General features: G+C 38.1%; 1 protein-coding gene across 3 annotated transcripts in view; it reads right to left on the bottom strand.

Annotated features, from left to right (window-relative positions):
• Nucleotides 1-8,922: 8,922 nt before the first annotated feature.
• LOC128239809 (inositol hexakisphosphate kinase 2-like) overlaps nt 8,923-23,614 on the bottom strand; it is a 30,291-nt gene continuing 15,599 nt past the window's right edge. For 2 of the 3 annotated variants that reach the window (XM_052956247.1, XM_052956248.1), the window contains exons 2-6: nt 14,300-14,519; nt 12,539-12,701; nt 11,371-11,459; nt 10,516-10,691; nt 8,923-10,275 (exon numbers count right to left, since the gene is read on the bottom strand). In XM_052956247.1, coding sequence (XP_052812207.1) covers nt 9,661-10,275; nt 10,516-10,691; nt 11,371-11,459; nt 12,539-12,701; nt 14,300-14,510 — 1,254 coding nt within the window. In that variant the 5' untranslated portion in view covers nt 14,511-14,519 and the 3' untranslated portion in view covers nt 8,923-9,660. Of the gene's footprint in view, nt 10,276-10,515; nt 10,692-11,370; nt 11,460-12,538; nt 12,702-14,299; nt 14,520-20,338; nt 20,474-23,614 lie in introns of those variants that run through there. The other variant, XM_052956249.1, reaches the window with a different exon arrangement.

The raw sequence follows: 23,614 nt of genomic DNA, 5'->3' as shown, positions 1-23,614 counted from the left end.
AAAATAATACACAGACATGGTATTACAGCCTGGTCGAAAAATTCCGATCAAGTCTGATAAAGTTAAGTTGTTTTTATAGTATTATCCATCCTTTTATTGTTTTATTTTTCAACAAATTAAATCAAACCCTGCCAAAGTAAAATTATCCTGGGGGCAAATCACTTGCGCGTTTATATGACGTGAACTTCCCCGGAGGCAAATCACCGGTTGCGTTTATATGACATGAATTTCCCCGATTTATATGACATGAACTTCCCCGGAGACAAATCACCTGTTGCGTTTATATGATATGAACTTCACCGGAGGTAAATCACCGGATGCGTTTATATGACATGAACTTCTCCGGAAGTAAATCCCATGTTGCGTTTATATGGCATGAACTTTCCTGGAGGCAAACCCCATGTTGCGTTTATATGACATGAACTTCCCCGGAGGCAAATCACATGTTGCGTTTATATGATATGAACTTCCCCGGAGGCCAATCACATGTTGCTTTTATATGACACGAACTTCCACGGAGGCAAATCACATGTTGCGTTTATATGACATGAACTTCCCCGGAGGCAAATGGACTTCTTATGGGGGCAAATTTACCCCCACCTTTAGACTTGTCTGCGCTCGCGGGTATTTGCGTTAAATTGCACATATCCCCCCCCCCCCCACACACACACACTACATCCCCTCGAGGGTAAAGCCAAACGGCATCTTTTACAAAAGCAACGAGGTCTAGGCACCATCGCTGCTAGTTCCAACTGTAAACGGTATTTATTATTTTTAATTTATGTGGTTCAAATCGATCATACATAATTACAATGAATGGTGTTTTATCGAACGTAAGACGGGACCTTGGGTCTAACCTTGACTTCAGCTTAATGAAGTGACAACGCAACACCGGTGTGTTGTTTAAAGTTAGTACAAATGGCTTTTAATAAAACAAAAGGTTATCCTAACTTATCCGACAAGCATATTTACACTTTTTTCCGCTGGGGGAGGGGAATATTACTACATGGCCATTGCTGCTTGGGTATTTTTGGACGCGTTTATATGGCAATTGATTGAACATAATTTGTTTTGATAAACTAGTAATAGTTTGAATTTATAAGTACAATAGATACAATTTTGAGACTCATTTTCCTAACGTATGAAATACATATCTGTATTTAATACTGAGCGTAATGTAATATTGAAGTAATTTTAGGGAAGTAAAAAGGTGTATTAGTGTTGAAAGGAACACAAATGACACGGTTATTTTACTAGCGATTTGATATTATATGACCAAAAAGGAAGACTAAAAAACCAAATTTAATCAAAGTGCTGAAAGCACTGATGGACTAGGGCTTCATTCAGGGGAATGTTGACAACCATGTTTTAAGCATTGAAAAAATCGTAATTTCATTCTTGTTTCATTTAGTGTTCAATCCCAAGCTTTCTTGTTCACATTTAAGTGCGAGAACAGTCACTTAATTATGATCTGAATAAATTCATTATAATGTAAGGTCACATAAAGGATATATTGTGCTTTTTAAAAATAACATTTTTTCATCTGTTTAAAATTATGTCAAATGTAGTGCATTGAAATTTTATTACGGTATGAGTTTAAAGCTGCACTCTCATTTTGACAACTTTTTTATTTTTTGTCTTGGAACGAGCCAATTTTTGCGAAAATCCATGGAAACCAGTTATATAAGACTGCTGACCAAAATTTAGATGGCAAATTTTTATATTAAAGTTAAAAAATTGATGTTTTAAGCATTATTCTTAAACTGTTAGTAACGGTTTAAGCCATAAAACATTGATTTTCGAACGGAAATATGACAAACTACGAGCTGATTGTTTGTCAGCAATCTGATATCATTGGTTTGAAGATGTTTACGCAAAAAATTGCTCTTTCCAAGACAAAAAAGAAGTTGTGAAAACAGTAAATCTGTGAGAGGGTAGCTTTAAACTATGACAGGAATAATTCAAGGGAATGGTTTTTTGTGATTTCTAGCATTAAAATTGTCTGAATCGCATGAAAATTTATGAATTATGAAAGGTATTCTCACATTGGTCACACTTTTTGAACTTTGTGCTGTCTTTTTTTGTTTGCCTCAAATTAATACAGCATTGGCTTCACTTGTTGTGTATGAAAGGGACTGTACACCAGATTGGCACCAAAAAAGTTTAAAATATTTTACTCTTTGATATCGTTATTGTAAATAAAATACTAAAATGAAAAAAAAAAATGCAGTGAAGTGTCGTATCCACTATGCTATGAAGACTTACTTTTACTGGGAGGAATTTTCCAGATATATACCAAACTCGCTAATATCATGTAATAACATCAACGGCAGATCACGCATAAGGAATGAATTCTACTCGGTAGACATACCTAGTTATCTTTTTTTTAATGGAAAAATACGAAATACTGCTATTAATAAATCATTTGTAAACTATGGGGATCATCAGTTAGTAAGTTTCAATGCATTAATTGTACACACCGATACCAAGTTTATGTCAATTTTCTACAATTTTCTTTAAATTTTTGGTTTTTCATCATTAACTGAGTACAGCCCCTTTAAACTGTACCTTATAATGTCTGTGACTTATCAAATTTAATAGTAATGGTGTGCAACCAAGATTTGTTTTAATTATCCAGGTTTCAAACTGCATTTTGTATGCGATTGAATAGGTAATCTTAAAAGCTCACTTAATATAATTTTTACAAATAACATTCACCCTGCAAGGTACTCATATTTGGATGATACATAAAGATTTGCAGTCATTTATGTATACTTGCATTTATTGATAAAGGATACCTTTTTCAAATGTTTGATTTAGATTGCAAAATATAACTTATATAAATAAATATATATTCTTAACTTTATCTGATTACACAAGCTAATGCATCAGTCAATTGTAACCATGCCCCCCCCCCCCGCCCCCCGGTCCCGGAATAGCGGGGACTCTTACTTTCGGTCCAGCCGACCCCAGCTAAAATTCCCGCCCTGTGGAGATAATCTGATGGTAAAGTCCCCACCAAATGCCCCACATCCAATGGACATTAGGTTAAGCCCCATCCATACCGAATTTTCCGGGAAAACCTGGAACTGCGGGGCCACCTGAAAGGTAAAAACATGGCCCATTTCGCCGGCTATCCGCGGTATACCCCCGGATTTGGGAGCCGTGGTTACAATTGACTGGTGCATAATGATCCATAGTGATCCAATCTCATGCCAAGATGATTTCTGGCCTGACATCGCGATATTGATATTTGATATTTTTTTATCTCCATTTTGCATACTGTTTCCAATATGTTCATATTCTTATTGCATATAATCTGACCGTATGTAAGAACATTCATGTAGTTAACCCGATTAACTCACTCGCTACGTGTGAATTTCTTGTGCTTCATTAAAAGAACATACAGTTAGCTTGAATTGTTAGGAGAACTATTTGTATTGGATGTTTTAATTTTAATCAGTTCTGGTACTACTTTGATTATTCAAATTCGCTAACGGCAATCCAATCAAAATACAGCGTATGAATACATTACGTCAGTGAACCCCCAGATGCGGCTTGAGAATGCAGATAGCGTGTTTTTGGCTATGAACTAGGCCACAAGTGCCTTAGTCCAAAAACGATGTAAATAAGACATGGTAATTCAAACAGTTCAGCCCTGTGTAGACACAGTCGGCGGAGAAAAATCCAAACAGTTTGATAGGCTAAGTAAAGATATTTTATAGCAATTACCTCCCTTTATTGTGTATAATTTGTAACTTGTAATTTCTTTAACTCCGTAAAACATATACCGCAAAGTAACAGTTGTTTTCAGTTAGTTTATTTACTGTTTTTAGTATATATCAGTAAAAGGTAATTTATTTGAAATAAGGGAATATTCATTAGAGTAAAGCAAGTATAAAATATTATGGGTTTTTTATACAAAAATAGAAACTACAGGGACAAACCCAGAAGTTAAACAGTTGACGGTGACTCTGTTTTAAGCCACGAGGTTAACGAGTTGATAATGGTAATGATTTTTAACTTGACAGTGGCTTTTAAAGTTGGTATAAAATGCACCAAGAATTTCTTGATTGATCATAATTAGTTCGAATTGCACTAAGAACATGCATTACAGACGATAAATATGTCATGAGAAAACAAAACTAGTGATATATTTGTCTAGAAAGATATTAAATGATGTCCGAGTAACATGCAAATCGACTTTCACGCAAAATAGATATTACAAATGAAGCAATGGTTAACTACGGAATGCCGTTAGGATCTGAACCGCGATACTCGATAGTAAGATGATGAAAACGCGATATCACGAAACTACGATGGTGAAAACGCGACAGTACGATGACGAACGCGACATTACGATAACGACACGCGATAATGCGACAGTACGATGATGATAATGCGATAAACTGTCGTGTTTTCACCATCGTAGTTACGTGATTTCAAGTTTTTAACATCGTAGTATCGTACGCGTTTTTATCATCGTGCTGTCGCGTTTTCATCATCGTACTGTCGTGTTTTCATCATCGTACTATCTTGTTTTCATCATCGTACTATCGCGTTTTCATCATCGTGCTGTCGTGTTTTCATCATCGTACTATCGCCTTCCGGCGCGCATGCGCAGAGAAGATTTTGCCCTCCATGTGACAAAATGTCGAATGCAGTGGTGCGTTTCAGAGCATTTTTACGATCTGCCATTATCGTAAAAATGAACGATCATAATAACGACCAACTTAATGACAATTACAAAGGCGTTTAAGAAATGTCTCGTCAACTATCCAGTCGTTTAGAAAAAAACAAACGATAGCGATGCGTTCAAACAAACGACACATACTGAAGTGAAATGACACCACGTCATATAAACCTGTTAAGAGCACCTGTCTTTTTTATGAACTATAATTCTACTACGACTACTACTGCTTCTGCTACTGCCACTGCTTCTGCTACTGCCACTGCCACTACCACTACCACAACTATCACAACTACCACGACAATCACTAACTTCTACCATTTACCACTACTACAACAACTACTACTACTACTACTACAACTGCTACTTCAACTGCTACTGCTACTACAACCACTACTACTACTACTACTACTACTACTACTACTACTACTACTACTACTACTACTACTACTACTACTACTACTACTACTACTACTACTACTACTACTACTACTACTACTACTACTACTAATCGCGGTCTTTTTTCTGATTGACAATATGTTGCTTATGCTGCTGTTGTATCTGTAATGTATCAGTCTTATACGTTGTACTCTTAAAAAAGCGTCTAAATTAATCCACAAGCACATGTGGATTATTGTAGACGCTTTTGTTAAAAAACACGGCATAATAATGAGTGCTTGCTAGTGACTAATTTAACACAAATTGAATGGTGAATTAGAAGTTTCTGCATGTGTTGGTGGTGCTGGTGGTGGCGGTGGTGGTTTTGATGATGGTGGTGGTGGTGATGGTGGGGGTGATGATGGTGGTGGTTGTGGTGGTGGTGGTGGTGGTGGTGGTGGTGGTGCTGCTGCTGTTGCTGATGATGATGATGAGGATGATGATGATGATGATGAAACCTCAGAGGTATTGCATTTGGAAAAAACTGTTCGAAGATACTGTTTTGACTGGTTGGTTTTATTGTATAAAGACAATTCATAATTTAATCTTTATTGTGTCAATTGTTGTTTAAACTTTTAATGAACAGTATTTCAGATCAATTCAAATGCGTGATAAAAGCTTCAGTTGAAGACATGATTCAATGATTTAATACAAGCACCCCTGAAACCGACATAATGTCACATGGAGGGTAAATTCTTCTATGCGCATGCGCACCGGAGCACGATAGTACGATGATGAAAACACGACAGTACGATGATGAAAACGCGACAGCACGATGATGAAAACGCGATAGTACGATGATGAAAACACGACAGTACGATGATGAAAACGCAACAGCACGATGATAAAAACGCGATAGTACGATGATGAAAATGCGATAGTACGAAGATTAAAACGCGATAGTACGATGATGAATACAAGACAGTACGATGATGAAAACGCGATAGTACGAAGATTAAAACGCGACAGCACGATGATGAAAACGCGATAGTACGATGATGAATACACGACAGTACGATGATGAAAACGCGACAGTACGATGATGAAAACGCGATAGTACGATGATGAATACACGACAGTACGATGATGAAAATGCGATAGTACGAATATTAAAACGCGAAAGCACGATGATGAAAACACGACAGTACGAAGATTAAAACGCGACAGCACGATGATGAAAACGCGATGGTACGGTGATGAAAACGCGATAGTGCGAAAACTAAAACGCGATAGAACGATGATGAAAACACGACAGTACGATGATGAAAACACGACAGTACGATGATGAAAACGCGATAGTATGATGTTAAAAACACGCAGTACGATAGTACGATGATGAAAACGCGAAATCACGATACTACGAATGTGAAAACGCGATAGCCGAGTAGCGATATTACAATGAAAACTACACGAAGAAGCCGAGTAGCCGTCCTTTTCAACGAATGAGTGCGTCTTAAAGCACACGACTAGGAAGAGTTGGTGTGATATCACTTGTGACGTTGATACAACAACGAAACAATAAAATCAGTTTAATAGAGATAGTTTACTTGTATTGATCAATTATGTAAATATATGTTCATGTTTCTTTGATAGCCGTAGGTACACGATTACCAAAAGTATTCGCACAAGCATGAACACTTTTCTTCGACATTTAATCACAAACAAAAATATCCAATGAACCACCTGTTGCGCATTTATGCCGAACATTCCTCCACGTCGGGCTTATTTACCCCCAGGGGCATACATACACACGTGACCATCTTGCCCCTTTGGTATTTTGGACGTGCTTATATGGCTATTACAAATGAATATTTTGTTTTTATAAAATGGTAGTAGTTTGTGTTCATGAGTAAATAAAAGAAGTCATTGTAAAGCTAATACTACTGACAGATCATAAACATATATGCATGTTATACAACTTTTATTGACTGAACGATCTAATGTTGCAGCATTTTGGGAAAATAATAAGGAAAAAATATTCGTCTTTCAACGAAAATGATGGCATACTGCCATAAAACATGTAATGTGAAAAGGGAATGTGATAGCTGTTCATTAAATGTATCTTATGGTTTTATCAATCCGTTTTATAGCATATGTGTCTTAAAGCCTTGATAACAAAACAAGAAACAAAAAAAGTTAAAGAATACATAGACATGGTAGTTCAGCCCGGTCGAGAAACTTCGAACAAAGTTGGATAGAATAAGTAGTTTTTTAATTCTTCTTACAGCTATTTCCATCTTTTATTTTGTTCGACTGTTCAAAAATTCACATAAAATCCTGCCAAATAGAAATAACCCCGGGTATTATATTACATGGAATACTTACGGTGGTAAATCACTTGTGCGTTTATATGACATAAAATACACCGGAAGAAAATCACATGCTGCGTTTATATGACATAAAATACTAACGGTGGCAAATCACGTCACGGTGTGCGTTTATATGACATGAAATACCCCGGAAGCAAATCACTTGTTGCATTTATATGACATGAAATACCCCGGAAGCAAATATTTTGTTGCGTTTATGACATTAAAAACAAACGGTGACAAATCACGTGTGCGTTTATATGACATGAAATAATCACGGTAAAAATTTCACCCAATTTTCAGGCTTGTGTTTACATGACATTAAATACCCCAGAAGCAAATCACTTGTTGGGTTTATGTCACGTATACGTTAATATGACATGAACTATTCACGGTGGCAAATTACGTGTACGTTAATATGACATGAAATATTCACGGTGGCAAATTACGTGTACGTTAATATGACATGAAATATTCACGGTGGCAAATTACGTTTACGTTAATATGACATGAAATATTCACGGTGGCAAATTACGTGTACGTTAATATGACATGAACTATTCACGGTGGCAAATCACTTGTGCGTTTATATGACATGAAATTCTCACGGTGGCAAATTACGTGTACGTTAATATGACATGAAATATTCACGGTGGCATATTAAGTGTACGTTTATATGACATAAATTCTCACGGTGGCAAATTTACCCAAATTCCAGGCTTGAAGCCACCGCTGGCAGCTTCGAATTATAAACGGACTTTATTCCTTTAAAATTCTAAGGTTAAAATCGACCAGACATAAGCACAATCAGTGAGGTTTATCCCACGTTATGCTAGACATTGGGCCTTACCTTGTCTTCAGCGTTTATATCACGACAACGCCACGACGGTTTGTTCTTTACAGTTTGGACGTATTGCTTTAAGCAGGCCGCTGATACTGATAGCTTATAGGATCCATTGTGTGTGACGTAGAGATGATTTTCCTGATGTTGGACTGAACCAGTAAACTCTTGGGCGAGAGCTGAACATCTATACTACTGGACCACTCTGTCTATTTTGTCCACAGCAATAAAATGTGTAAACCAGTCGGGTCGTTCTATTGACAGCATGGGTGAGAAATAATAACTGTTAAGATTACTAAATTAAAGTATTTTATTAATAATTCTGGAAGGAAATAATGAATTATTGCTGTAAATATCAGTAAGGACTTGCGTGATTGATATCATTATCGGGGATATGAACGCAGTTGGGATTTTTAAAATATGCATGGAGTCGGACTCCACACACTGTAACCATTCTAACAGCGTTCATACCCAGATTATGACATAAATCACACAATTCATTCCTTAAAAGTACAAAATATTTGGTAGAATAGCAAACGTTGTTGAAGTTGACTTGAACCAGCATTTTAACCACCTGGCACAAATCACCACGAACCTATAAACCATTGTTTATAATTCTGTAAAACACATAACAAGAATAACAGTTGTTTTCAGTTAGTTTATTGACTTTTAATAGTATTGATCAGTAAAAGGTAACAAGGGAATATTCACTGGTGGCAACCACGTCTACAATGATACAATAAACACTACAGGGACAAGCCCAGTAGCCGAACATTTCACGATGACCCAGTTTATAGGCTAGAGGTCAACGAGTTTAAAATGAATTTGAACTAAAGCTGGTGAAAAAAATGCATTTAGACAAACACGAGTTATCACAATCAATAAAACTTAAAAATACAGAACGGTGACTAGGTTATGGGGAAACACATTCCGTGATTCTTTGGTCTAGAACAATGATACATGATGTCTGAGTAATATTGGCAGGCAAATCGACTTTCAAGCAAAATATATATCATTAGTGAAACAATAGTTATCAAAGCATGTGCATTTAACAGAGACATACGGAAATGGTATAAAAATACATGACTTTAATACAATGTATAGAATACAACACCAAAAATAAAGATATTTAAAAAAATAAATTCATTTTACTTACAGGCATGTCTGAAAATAACTCATTGGGCTAATATTTCTTGTTATCATATATTCGATTTAAATAAAGTCTTACATCTAGGTACGTGTTACGCTATGCATTAGAATAAACTATCTAACATTTCACATAGAGTAGGTTTCATAAACATAGCGTTTATTATCATTTTGTTATTTTTTGAAAGCATCGACTGAACCTTTTTAAAACCGTTCGTTAACAGCCCGCACAAATCTCATTTAGTAATACTATGTTGACTGACCAAGTCGCGAAGAATGACTTGAATGCTCTTTAATCCGAACACAATAGGGTTTTCGCAAGATTTCTGTAATGACTCGCTTGCATGCGCAAAGTCTATAAGTCGGACATCAACTTTGCACTCCGATGAATCCGGCTCAAAATCAGTATCGGGTTTTTGACTGGAGTCGTTTTTCTGCTGACTTTTTAGCGTGTCTAAATGCGTACCAAGGTCACTGTCACTACATGACCGATCAGTCGCTTCAACTTGTTCAATATCTTTTCTGTGTTTTCTACTCGGGACTTTTGCACTACTTGTAGCACCAGACGCATGCGCATCGTTTTCACTTCCGGCACCAGGCAGATCATCAGTCGCCGGCATGCCCTCGTAAATTAACAGTAACGAGGCAGAATGTAAGTCCAAATCTTTTTCTTTCAACAAAGCTTTTTCTAGCTCTGTAAGTTTGGTAAACAGGGCCAAGATGATGTCGGTTCGCAGCTCCGCCCCGTTATGGAAGAACAGTCTCAATTCCTCTATCGCTCCAGCATCGTTCAAGCTACGCCCATGGTACTTATCATGGAACGTGTAGGCATCCGACGTTTTCTGATACGACTGGAAAATGCAAGGTTCATATACACAAAGTAACATGGGATTTAAACTGTAGCATCTTAACTAGTCGCATGTAGTTGCCATGGAAACAAATCAGTATAGGGTAATGACTTAAAACACTGTCAGCATGCATTATTCCTTTCATAGTTTAATGAAATCAATCATGCATTTACCATTCTTAAAAATGTAAGTTCCCTTCACGTTTGCTAAAATAATTGTCACGTGACATTAGCAAAACCCAACCTGACTTCCACAGATGCGGAAACCCAGTGTTGCGGAAGTTGAGCTCGCGCATCTACTCTCGAGTAACTTCCGTTTTTCAGCGTCTGAGTCCGACCCGAACTGCCGTTTTCCCATCTTCAGGTCCATCAGACAGGGACGTTTGTAGTCTTTTACAAGGTTTTCAAGCATGATGAATTCTGGTAAAGGGTTAAGGATATTGAAATATCGCTATCAAATCCGTTATTGCTTATTTGGTGTTTCCGCGGGAACACTCTTGGCCAAGTTTTAAAGGACTATCGTCTACGGCAATGTTAGTTAAATGCAGTTGATCTCCGTATATTACACCGATAACACCGATTCGGAACTTACTACTCAGTGTTACATGTTATTGTTTTCTTCTTCTTTTGTTAGCACATGCCGGAGGATCAAAGCATGGTTATACAGTTTCAGACCATTTATTGGTTTTGTAATAAAAAAAAAAAAACGCGCTGGACTCCTACACCGGATCTGGCCACTTTGTGGTTACGACCAACCATTTTCATGCATCTTATAAGAAACGTTTTTTTTATCTTACGTTGTTAACTGTTTAGTACACAAGTGGAACTTTCATCCCATATATGGTCATGGGTTCGTGAAAAACAAGAACTTCGCGTACAAATGGTCAATTCATTTATTGACTATAGAATATATAGCAAATGTATTAACTATTTCAATTTAGTGGTTCCTAACCTACATTGGTACTTCTGAGCATATAACAAGTGTAGAAGCCCGTATTCCACTTTACGGTTATGAGGCTTGTAGTGTTTGTTCGGCCACGGCCACGCACAATTTCAGATGTACGTGTTTCATCAACAATATTTTTTAGAAAAAGGATACTTTGCGGCTGGTTGTTGGCCCAGAACCCGTACCGGGTGATTTGTCTCTCTATGCACGAGTTACTCCAGGCTGCTAGTGTCGGGGCCTCACTGAAACAAAAAAGTATTATAAAATAACCATCCACAGCTTTTTTCAGTAACATTTTGTGATTGGTCGTCGGCTCAGTTTTCGTTTCGGGTGATCCACATCCATGTGCACGAGTTACTCCAGGCTGCAAGGCAGCACATGTAAATACTTTATTAAAAGGTTCTCATCTAATTATATAGTCGCATTTGCCTTAATGTTATGTTGACTTTGTCCAGTGACTAATATTATCATTTTTCAAGGTTATTTTTTTCTTCATATTCCTATTCATCTCACATAAGTATGCTTCATTTTCTAACAATAAAATACCATGAGTGTCAGAGCCACATCAGTGTAAAAAACCTTCTCACAGATGGTATCATTGTGTCATAATTTACATCCATGTAACCAAAACTGTTTATGCGTAAATGCAAATGTATAAAGGTTAAAGTTTAGCAGTAAAACTATGCATGATGTGGTAAATTTATCACCAGCTTATATAACAAAATTGTTTGTTTTCGGACAGTTACGGAAGCGTATATATTATACGCTAAAACCTTCCATAAAAGGTAGTTCTAAATACGTGTATTACCGCAAGATAAAGGGATGCAATGTTTTTCGTGGGTTCACAATAAACTGTGCGCTAGACATATGCCTGTTACGCAGTTGCCGCATTAACTTGTTAAATTAAAACAAGCAGCCTATCTAACCATGCATTCACAGCATAAGAATCATTACACAAAGGAAAGTTATCTTTCATTTTATCAACAGATGTGTCGCATAAAATAGGCTATATACATTTTCTCAACTTTAAAACGCAATAATGTTGGAAAACTACAACTTAGTAAGGTATATTTAACTACATTAGAAGCGGCTACTGTACATGCTGTAGCAAATATGATAAGACCGGTTAAGTTTTTGGATTGTATATAACATATTTATTGATTGGTCAATATTCATCGAATAACTACTACTAACCAATCAAATCTTGTCAAGGAGTCAACTAGCCAAAAGATATAGCTTTGACAATTTATCAAAGTTTTATACAAGTTGCTGCTGAAAAAAATAATGTTGTTGTTTTTTCAATAAACAGACAAACACTTACTTTTCAGAACTTCTATGCATTTTCCTACGTTTTGTGGCAATGAACTCATCAAATCCAGAAGCACATCTCTCATTAATCTCTCCTGGTGACACGAGCTCACGTGGCACCTTGGCAACAAGGCACTTCCGGCTTTGGGTGATGTCACACGTGACGCATGTTTCGCCTAGAATATATTTTTAAACATAATACAGCTACATATAAATAATAATAATAATAAAAGAAGAAGAAGAAGAAGAAGAAGAAGAAGAAGAAGAAGAAGAAGAAGAAGAAGAAGAAGAAGAAGAAGAAGAATGAAAATTATAATATACATCACGTACAGTTAAAGGTCTATTCTCAAACATCACACTTGATATCACTACGGTAAAAATGTTAATGTTTGTAATAAGGTTACCAGAGGGTTATTAGAAGCATGCGAATGCAGTGGTTACTATGGCGATGCTTTGGTTTTTTTATTATATCATATTATTTTTTAAATCAATAGTTGTTGTTTTTGAAGATCTCTTTAATGCGTCTCCGAGATAACATCTTTTTCAAAACACTCGGTCGCACAGCTGAACCATTTAAATGATTGCGCTCAGGAAAAACAAAGACAAATGTAAAATATAAATTTAATTTGGCCGAAATAATGGGCTGCTAGATTGGAAATGAAATTAACATAGATATAAAGTTTTGTCAAAGCAGCCAAAAATCCTCCATGCAAGGATACACCACATCAGAAAGCATAATAAAGTGAAAAACGTGATATAATATTCAATATCCTTAAGTTAAATTGTCCCCTCCAAACCCGGGAACACTAAGCAGTTGATTGCGATTAAATTTGGTAAAACTGGTGGTGTCATGCATTTCTAATTTATTATTCCGTTCAAGCGCAGCCATTGAACTCAACGACGTATTAGTTTTTGTTTCTTACGCTCAATTTAACATATAAACAAGGAAATCTTATAAACAACTTTTATGAGTAAGAAAACTAATGTGAAATAAACAAGATACAACCAGCGATTTATTACGAAAACGTTTCATATTCATTACCCAAGTAGCGATCACCGGTAAAGAAATGTGAAGACTTAAAGATTAGAATGTCCTCTTAGGGATTCTAGATTACCACTTTCTTAATCCGTTTCTTGTTAATCCAGTTTAAACAAAAGTTCAGATTGTTAACATAGGTTCAGACGTCACAAAAAGGAATATTGTCATGAGTAAAAAAAACTTTATTCATTTGGTATACTGGAAACGCAAAGGATATTATGTTCAGACTGTTAAAACTCTCTCTTCTGAAAGGATGTGTTAATGCACCAGTCAATTGTAACTACAGCCCCTCCAGGTCCGGGGAATAGCGTGGACTTTGACTTTCGATCCAGGCAAGCCCGGGGAAAATCCCCGCCCTGCAAGGACGAAGTGCTGGTAAAAATCCCCTCAAAATGCCCACGCACCCCAGGGACCAAAGGTAAGGCCCATTCCCCGCGAAGTCAAAACCACCGCATTCACCCCGCACTGCGGGGCTACCTGGAAGGTAAAAACACGGCCCACTTCCCCGGCTAACCCCGGTATACACCCGGACCTGGGGGCCGTGGTTACAATTTACTATGATCTAGCGGAACTTTGACTAAGGTGCGTTTATGAAGTTTCATGTAAAACGCAACTGGAGTTTTTGCCACGTTGCAACAAAACCATGATAATCATTTACTATGCTGCAGTTAACATTTATAGAAAATACTGGTTTTGCAGTTCGTGAAGAGCGCGTCTAAACGGTATCATTCTTACCGAAATATCGCGGGATAAAGCTTCTCAACGACTCCGGAGCGCTCGTGTAGAACTTCTGTTCCCGGTCAATGAGCGGCTTGCAGATAACGCCACAGCCGACTTCGAGTACACACGTGTGACCTCCCACCTGGTGCTTGAAAGGTCGGAGTTCAACAGTCACTTCTGCTTCCGGTTCTTCTTCATAAATGCCATCGATTGTGCGGCAGGACATCTCGCTGATCTGCAAAGAACACCGCAATGCATATTTTATTAAATGAAATATATTAGTTATTTCCTTTTAACGGTCATGGTGAATAACATTGATTCACATACATGTACAGTACCGATGAGGACAGCCGGTCATACCAAACATACAAACGTGCCCATCCCAGTCTCCATGAAGGCAGAAGGATCATACCAAACATACAAACGTGCCCATCCCAGTCTCCATGAAGGCAGAAGGATCATACCAAACAAACAAGCGTGCCCATCCCGGTCTCCATGAAGGCAGAAGGATCATACCAAACAAACAAGCGTGCCCATCCCGGTCTCCATGAGGCCAGAAGGGTCATACCAAACAAACAAGCGTGCCCATCCCGGTCCCCATGAGGACAGACGGGTCATACCAAACATACACACGCGCTCATCCCGGTCTCCATGAGGACAGACGGGTCATACCAAATAAACAAACGTGCCCATCCTACATGAGGGCAAAAGGGTCATACCAAACATACAAACGCGCTCATCCCGGTCTCCATGAGGACAGACGGGTCATACCAAACAAACAAGCGCGCTCATCCCGGTCTCCATGAGGGAAGAAGGGTCATACCAAACAAAAAAGCGTGCCCTTCCCGGTCTCCATGAGGGCAGAAGGGCCATACCAAACAAACAAGCGTACCCATCCCGGTCTCCATGAAGGCAGAAAGGTCATACCAAACAAACAAGCGCGCCCTTCCGGTCTCCATGAAGGCAGAAAGGTCATACCCAACAAACAAGCGTGCCCATCCCAGTCTCCATGAGGGAAGAAGGGTCATACCAAACAAACAAGCGTGCCCATCCCGGTCTCCATGAGGGCAGAAGGGCCATACCAAACAAACAAGCGTGCCCATCCCGGTCTCCATGAGGGAAGAAGGGTCATACCAAACAAATAAGCGTGCCCATCCCGGTCTCCATGACGGCAGAAGGGTCATACCAAACAAACAAGCGCCATGAGGGCAGAAAGGTCATACCAAACAAACAAGCGTGCCCATCCCGGTCTCCATGAGGGCAGAAGGGTTATACCAAACAAATAAGCGTGCCCATCCCGGTCTCCATGAGGGCAGAAGGATCGTACCAAACAAACAAGCGTACCCATCCCGGTCTCCATGAGGGCAGAAGGATCATACCAAACAAACAAGCGTGCCCATCCCGGTCTCCATGAGGGCAGAAGGGTCATACCAAACAAACAAGCGTGCCCATCCCGGTCTCCATGAGGGCAGAAGGATCATACCAAACAAACAAGCGTGCCCATCCCGGTCTCCATGAGGACAGAAGGGTCATACCAAACAAACAAGCGTGCCCATCCCGGTCTCCATGAGGGAAGAAGGGTCATAACAAACAAACAAGCGTGCCCGTCCCGGTCTCCATGAGGGAAGAAGGGTCATACCAAACAAACAAGCGTGCCCATCCTGGTCTCCATGAGGGCAGAAAGGTCATACCAAACAAACAAGCGTGCCCATCCCGGTCTCCATGAGGGCAGAAAGGTCATACCAAACAAACAAGCGTGCCCATCCCGGTCTCCATGAGGTCAGAAGGGTCATACCAAACAAACAAGCGTGCCCATCCCGGTCTCCATGAGGGCAGAAAGGTCATACCAAACAAATAAGCGTGCCCATCCCGGTCTCCATGAGGGCAGAAAGGTCATACCAAACAAATAAGCGTGCCCATCCCGGTCTCCATGAGGGCAGAAGCGTCATACCAAACAAACAAGCGTTCCCATTCCGGTCTCCATTAGGGCAGAAAGGTCATACCAAACAAACAAGCGTGCCCATCCCGGTCTCCATTAGGGCAGAAGGGTCATACCAAACAAACAAGCGTGCCCATCTTGGGTCTCCATGAGGGAAGAAGGGTCATACCAAACAAATAAGCGTGCCCATCCCGGTCTCCATGAGGGCAGAAAGGTCATACCAAACAAATAAGCGTGCCCATCCCGGTCTCCATGAGGGCAGAAGCGTCATACCAAACAAACAAGCGTGCCCATCCCGGTCTCCATGAGGGCAGAAAGGTCATACCAAGCAAACAAGCGTGCCCATCCCGGTCTCCATTAGGGCAGAAGGGTCATACCAAACAAACAAGCGTGCCCATCTTGGGTCTCCATGAGGGAAGAAGGGTCATACCAAACAAACAAGCGTGCCCATCCCGGTCTCCGTGAGGTCAGAAGGGTCATACCAAACAAATAAGCGTGCCCATCCCGGTCTCCATGAGGGCAGAAGGGTCATACCAAACAAACAAGCGTGCCCATCCCGGTCTCCATGAGGTCAGAAGGGTCATACCAAACAAATAAGCGTGCCCATCCCGGTCTCCATGAGGGAAGAAGGGTCATATCAAACAAATAAGCGTGCCCATCCCGGTCTCCATGAGGGAAGAAGGGTCATACCAAACAAATAAGCGTGCCCATCCCGGTCTCCATGAGGGAAGAAGGGTCATACCAAACAAATAAGCGTGCCCATCCCGGTCTCCATGAGGGCAGAAGGGTCATACCAAACAAACAAGCGTGCCCATCCCGGTCTCCATGAGGGAAGAAGGGTCATACCAAACAAACAAGCGTGCCCATCCCGGTCTCCATGAGGGCAGAAGGGTCATACCAAACAAACAAGCGTGCCCATCCCGGTCTCCATGAGGGCAGAAGGGTCATACCAAACAAACAAGCGTGCCCATCCCGGTCTCCATGAGGGCAGAAGGGTCATACCAAACAAACAAGCGTGCCCATCCCGGTCTCCATGAGGTCAGAAGGGTCATACCAAACAAATAAGCGTGCCCATCCCGGTCTCCATGAGGTCAGAAGGGTCATACCAAACAAACAAGCGTGCCCATCCCGGTCTCCATGAGGTCAGAAGGGTCATACCAAACAAACAAGCGTGCCCATCCCGGTCTCCATGAGGTCAGAAGGGTCATACCAAACAAACAAGCGTGCCCATCCCGGTCTCCATGAGGGCAGAAGAGTCATACCAAAATGTAATTCCAAAAGGACAGACAGGGTGCAACACCTTTCTATCATTCTTTAGCTTAAACCCTAAAATAACACCAAGTTAAGTTAAGCCCCAACTAGTTTCCAGACTCGTCTCATTCCACAACTCGGCAGTTTTAAATATAAACTTTTAACAAATCAGATTTTAAAGCTGCACTGTTACAGATTGAACGTTTTGACAACTTTTTTATTTTTTGTCTTGGAACGAGCCAATTTTTGCGAAAATCCATGGAAACTAGTTATATAAGACTGCTGACAAAAAATTAGATCGCAGATTTTTATATTTAAGTTAAAAAAATGGTGTTTCAGGCATTTTTCTTAAACCGTTAATAACGGTTTAAGCCATAAAACATTAATTTTCGAACGGAAATATGATACTCTACGATCTGATTTTTGTCAGCAACCTTATATCATTGGTTTGCAGATATGTATGCAAAAAAATGCTCTTTTCAAGACAAAAAATAAAAAAGTTGTAAAAATGGTCTATCTGTGAGAGTGCAGCTTTAACAAACGAATTATTCTCTCTCTCCATTATACTTATTCAAAACACTTAATAATGTACATTTCTCAATTGATATTAATGGGATCTCTTTCTCCCACCTCAGATAAGTAGATCCATTAATTTAACCATGCTAAAAATTCTTATCTTGCCCACGGTCGAAGATAAAATGCCCGTATGGAACTTCTTTTAATGGTCACCACATTGTAATTACCTCCCTTGTTGAAGACTGTCGTCTGTAGCGCATCATGGAAACCTTGTCTTGTGGCATTATTTAGAACGCTAGCTAATTATTTCTCGCTTCAAATGTCACCAGAAAACAGTTTTCACGCACCTTTCAAGAAATAATGCTTCACTCTTCTTAGAACTATTTAAAGACCGATCAGACCATTTACATACTCTGAATCACTGCGCGAATATCCATGACAACCACGAATTATCGCATTTCCGTACGCAATTATTTTATCCGTACGCAATTATTTTCATTAAGCACAAACGAGTTCCAGCAAAAATATACATTTTTACTTAATTTTGTTTAACTGAGGTGAGAGAAAAAGCATCTACCATAGCCGCTCGTGTAAGATAGGTTCATCCCGACCCTCGCGCAGGGTGTTTTGCGGAAACTCGGTAAACCTCGTTTCCGCAAAACACTCTACGCTCGGGTCGGAATGAACCTATCTTACACTCTCGGCCATGGAAGATACTTATTATCTTTAATCTTCATGCTATTGATATTTTAGACATGCAGGAATAAAAGATATATACATTATATAACATTGAAGTTAAGAGTAATTATAGGTAATAAACTCAAGGAATTAACATATACTAGTTTAGTTTAAGTAATTGTTACTACCTGAAAACGTGCTAATTGAATAGTTATCCAACCAAGTGCATTCACTTAAAAAGACAGTTGTCAAAACACGATAACGTGGAACACACACTATTATTTATTTTAAAGCACTTGTTAATACTATTTTCAACCATGTATGTACCGTAAACACACCTTAAATCTACGTATGTTTGTATCCTAAATCCTCCAATAATGACGCTTTCTTTCATTTCAGTAAACCGCTATGAACCGGTCAGAGAATAACCCGGTGGTTTTAAAATGTTATTCATGATTTTTAAACCCATGAACTAATATGTTGAATATTAACCGTACCGTGACCATCTGATTAAGGCCACTTTTAATTCGAATTTAGCATTACTAAGATTATTCATATAAAGAATTGCAACCAAGCGTATTTAATCATATTAATCATGTCCAGCTTTTGGGACCATGCAAAATTCGCATTTCCGATTTCAATGGGAATGTCTAGAAGAAAATTATACAAACGGGTGTAGCTTAGCTATTTATTAAAATCTTTACAGCTCCTAAGAGTGTTTTATGAAAATATATCTTCTTTCAATCGGCGTTTTAGAATGTGCATACATGTGATAATTAGATTTTGGTCCCTTTTAAGCCTTTATTTAGTGACCCTTAAACCCACTGAAATAAGAAGGAATTTTCTGATGGGTATTTTAAATCGTTAATTTAACCAATATCTAACTACCTGACCGCTCCAGCTCGTGTGTATATTCAAAGGCACAATAATGATGCCACCATTTTCAAATGCACTTTTCCGTATCAGAATGGTATATTTAAAGTACATTTGGTCTTGTTTTCACTTTTATAAAGACAACCTGGTGACAAATAAATAATTTGTTGGGGCCTTATGCTTTTGTGAAATAAAAGTTGAAAGTTGAAAGAAAGCAATATATGCTAGATCAAATGAATGCGATTTTGGTTTATTGATCTCTCGTAGAGTTTGTTACACCGATTAAATTTAATGGCATGACAACATATATATTTATATTCATCTATCGTTTTAATATATCCTCAATTTTAATATCAAAACCGTCACTTGAAATTAACAATACTGTTTTACAGTCAAGTCATATCAGAGTTTTATAAGCACATACACGTGTAAGGAATGGCCTTTTATGACAATTAAGATAAACTGCAATATAAAAAACAACCCTTTTATATCAAATCATAGTATATTACATGAAGGTACATTAACATCAAATGATAATAAAAACAGGTATGCGTCACACTTTAAAAGTGTTGTCTTACATTTCACAAACCATTTCAAAATGTATATTTATTTATTTTTTATTCATCTGAAAATACATGCCTAAGTGCATTGAGACGCATCCGTAAATAACATTTTACTTTTTTATGAATAGTTTTGTTATTGTCAATTAAGTTTGAAAACTACTGTGATAATTAGTATTTTCAACGACTTATTCATACAAAAACAATTTCACCCGATAATTAGTAGTAAAGACAAACCTTGATAAATCCGACTCGATTGCAGTCGCTTTGTTATTGATACTGAAGTTCTCTGTGAACTCAAATCGTTTACTGTGAAACCTAATACTTTGTGTTGGTCTGACTTTATCACAAAAATAAAACGCAATTTAAATGATCGGCTGTGAGGTAAGTTGGTATTTCCTTTAAAGATCAATTTTAGTCTAAAATCAGGTTGTACATTTCGTAAAACTCGACATAGCCATTCTCATACATCAGGGGTTTAATAACGCTTATTTTAAAGCATAGCATCTTCGCTCTTGCTAACGAGAATGGACATTGTCCTTGAACATAAATCAGCTCATATCGGATGTTTCCGTTTTCACTTTCTAATGGTGTACATTTCCATTGTCCGAAGGAAGACATTCGTGGATGTCCGGAAAAATTACGGAAATGAACGAATCGTATGAAGTGCTTATCGTAAATATGACATCTTATGCAACAGTCGGGAAGTTATCTGCAATTGTTATTGTAAACAGCGGTTGTTAGCCCCAAAATAGGTCGCATTCTTTTCAAACATGAAATCAGATACGAGTTATTAATAATGGAGTATCAAGACAACCCTGTCACATTGATGGTATTACAATGGTCCATATTATGGATACGGTGTTGGTAGCAATGACTTTAAACCTGCACTCTCAGAGATTAAACGTTTTGATAACTTCTTTGGAACGAGCAATTATTTACAAAAATGCATGGAAACCAAAGATACATGACTGCTGACAAAAAATCAGATCGCAGGTTTTCATATTTATGTTCAAAAACTGATGGTGTATGCATTTTGTTTAAAGCGTTATTAACGCTTTTAGCCAAAGCAGTTATTTTCGAACGATAATATGATTTTTTTAATACAAAGCAAGTGTAAACGAAAACGGTATTCCATTGTAAAAACATTCAGAAATTAAGACACAAAGCTTTCCTCATATTTCACAAATTCTACACGAATTTGTGTTCGTCATATTTGCCAATATATATAAATAAAGTTTACCAATAACCTTGAAATACGTCCTTAAAACATGTAATGCCAAACTGACACGTATTTTTCGTTACTGCTCTATAATGTAAATACCACGAGTGACCCCAAACCGTTTTGGTTTCATTTGAAACTTTAATTGAATAGACACTTAACACTTAATCTAATCTATGCACGCTTGCACTATCTCCAGCGAATCCAGCCCCCTCCCCACTCCCCCATCGTGAACATGATAAATGTAATAAGCATAAATTACACCAAAACGTGCCATTTTAGACTAAAAAAGTCAATTATTTCCTGATGAATGACCCCCACCCCCGAATCCACCCCTTACCATGTTTGGAGCCTGTTTTGGAGATTCCCGTAAGTGTACTCCCTGCTAACGTTAAGTCATGGACCCGCCTCTGATTTTAGCTGATCTACGTTTAATAACTAAATTATAGATGCGTCGTATTACAGGTTATTATTAGGTATACCCACTACAAATAAACCAACTACAAATAAAATAATGGCGATATTGACATGACATAGTTCCAACTTTGCCATCACATGAGATGTTAGAATAAGAAATACTTATTTGCACACTTGAGTCTAATCTAATCATTTCCGCGTCTTGTTTGAAGATATGAGAGACATCTCAAGTATGTCCTGCCTGGTATACATGGTACGTATTAGCCAGTTTGACTTAAGTACTCGACCGTTATGGCTGGTGCGAAGAGCTGACGGTTACGTACTGATATCTGGGACGATAACACTAAACTATTTCTCACGGCTGATAGGCATGTTCTGAATGATCTGTGAGGTAAATCATAGGCGATATCCAAACATAACATTTTTAACAACGCGGATTTTAATTCACTGACAAAGGCATCATTTTAATGATTTGGTAGAACAAAATATTGACGAATATATAGGATTTAAAGACACTCCAAGCTACGACATTCAGATTTAAATGTAACCCTGATAATCCTGATTACACTTGCTGACAAGTTGCGTTAGATTGCAACGATAACAATGTCGTGGGAACGAGATAGTAATTCGTGGCCTTGACATGCTTAGCTGTTGGAGCGAGCCACGGGATAAACTATCAAAGCACTGACAGTGCTGAACGGCTTAAGCGATGGCTCCTTTTAGTGGATATTCAAAATTATTGAAATGAATGATAACATGGCATCATCATCATCGGCATCATCATCATCATCATCATCATCATCATCATCATTAAATAACTCTTGTATTGTATATCTGTGTTCCCTCCCATAGTATCATATTTAAGCATTATTACGCAAAACATTTCCAATTAGTTTAAAAACAAGAACTGTCATTAGTGTTTCGATTAATAGGAATCTACCCATTGATATTCGTGTTTAATAAGTGTTTTACTATTAATATACGCGAACTATTACACATTTTTACATCTTATATCTGGACAACATTAAAATGTTTTCAAAACAAACAGTATTCCAGGTATGTTCTATAAAATTTAATTGATTTTTGTTGAAATCTGCTACTTTCGAATATGATATTTTTTCAACTCAAAACGGACTAAAATGATTTTTGTGGTCTATTTCAAAAGTCTTGAGCTAAAGCTCAAGCCTATAAATCACACATGTAACCATGGTAATCATAGTTGAATATTGGTTACAGGTCATTTAAGTATTTCCCTCACTTTTAACACGATATAAGAAGACATCTGACTGGCTGACGGAAAGGTTGTCGCAAGGTGACCTCAAATATACCTACCTATAAATATTGATCTGTGATTTAAGATATGATTCAACTTACTGTGAGCTGACCAATCACGTAACGAATCACCGTATATGTATTGGTAATGTAATTCTTAATAAATAATTTAATTACTGTTTATATTCTGTTATCATTCTGTTACCCATACTGCTAGCGGTTCTAGAAATTTGCAAAACCACAGATAAGAGCGTTAAATAGTATGAACGCACGAAATATCAGAAACAATCTTTATTTATTATTGTCTCCATTATTTTCTCCTTTTTGTGATGATAATGATTTTGGTTGTAATAAATACCGTTTACTGGGAACAATAAAAAACCCTACTTCCAGCTGTCTATAAAGAACAAGAGCTGTCACAGACAGCGCGTTCGACTATATGGATTGAAAAGTTTTGGTGAAACATGCATGGATCACTGTTAGATTTGATTTCAATGCAATACATAATGTGCTGAGATATTTACATAAATTGAATGGAAAATATTTGAGGTGGTGCGCAAACTTTAACATAAATTCTAAGTCGAAAAAGGGGCATAATTTTG

The sequence above is a fragment of the Mya arenaria genome, chromosome 7, assembly GCF_026914265.1.
Source record: "Mya arenaria isolate MELC-2E11 chromosome 7, ASM2691426v1".
NCBI lineage: Eukaryota > Metazoa > Mollusca > Bivalvia > Myida > Myidae > Mya > Mya arenaria.
Note: the sequence above shows the minus strand (reverse complement) of the source record. Positions and strands in the feature narration are given on the sequence as shown.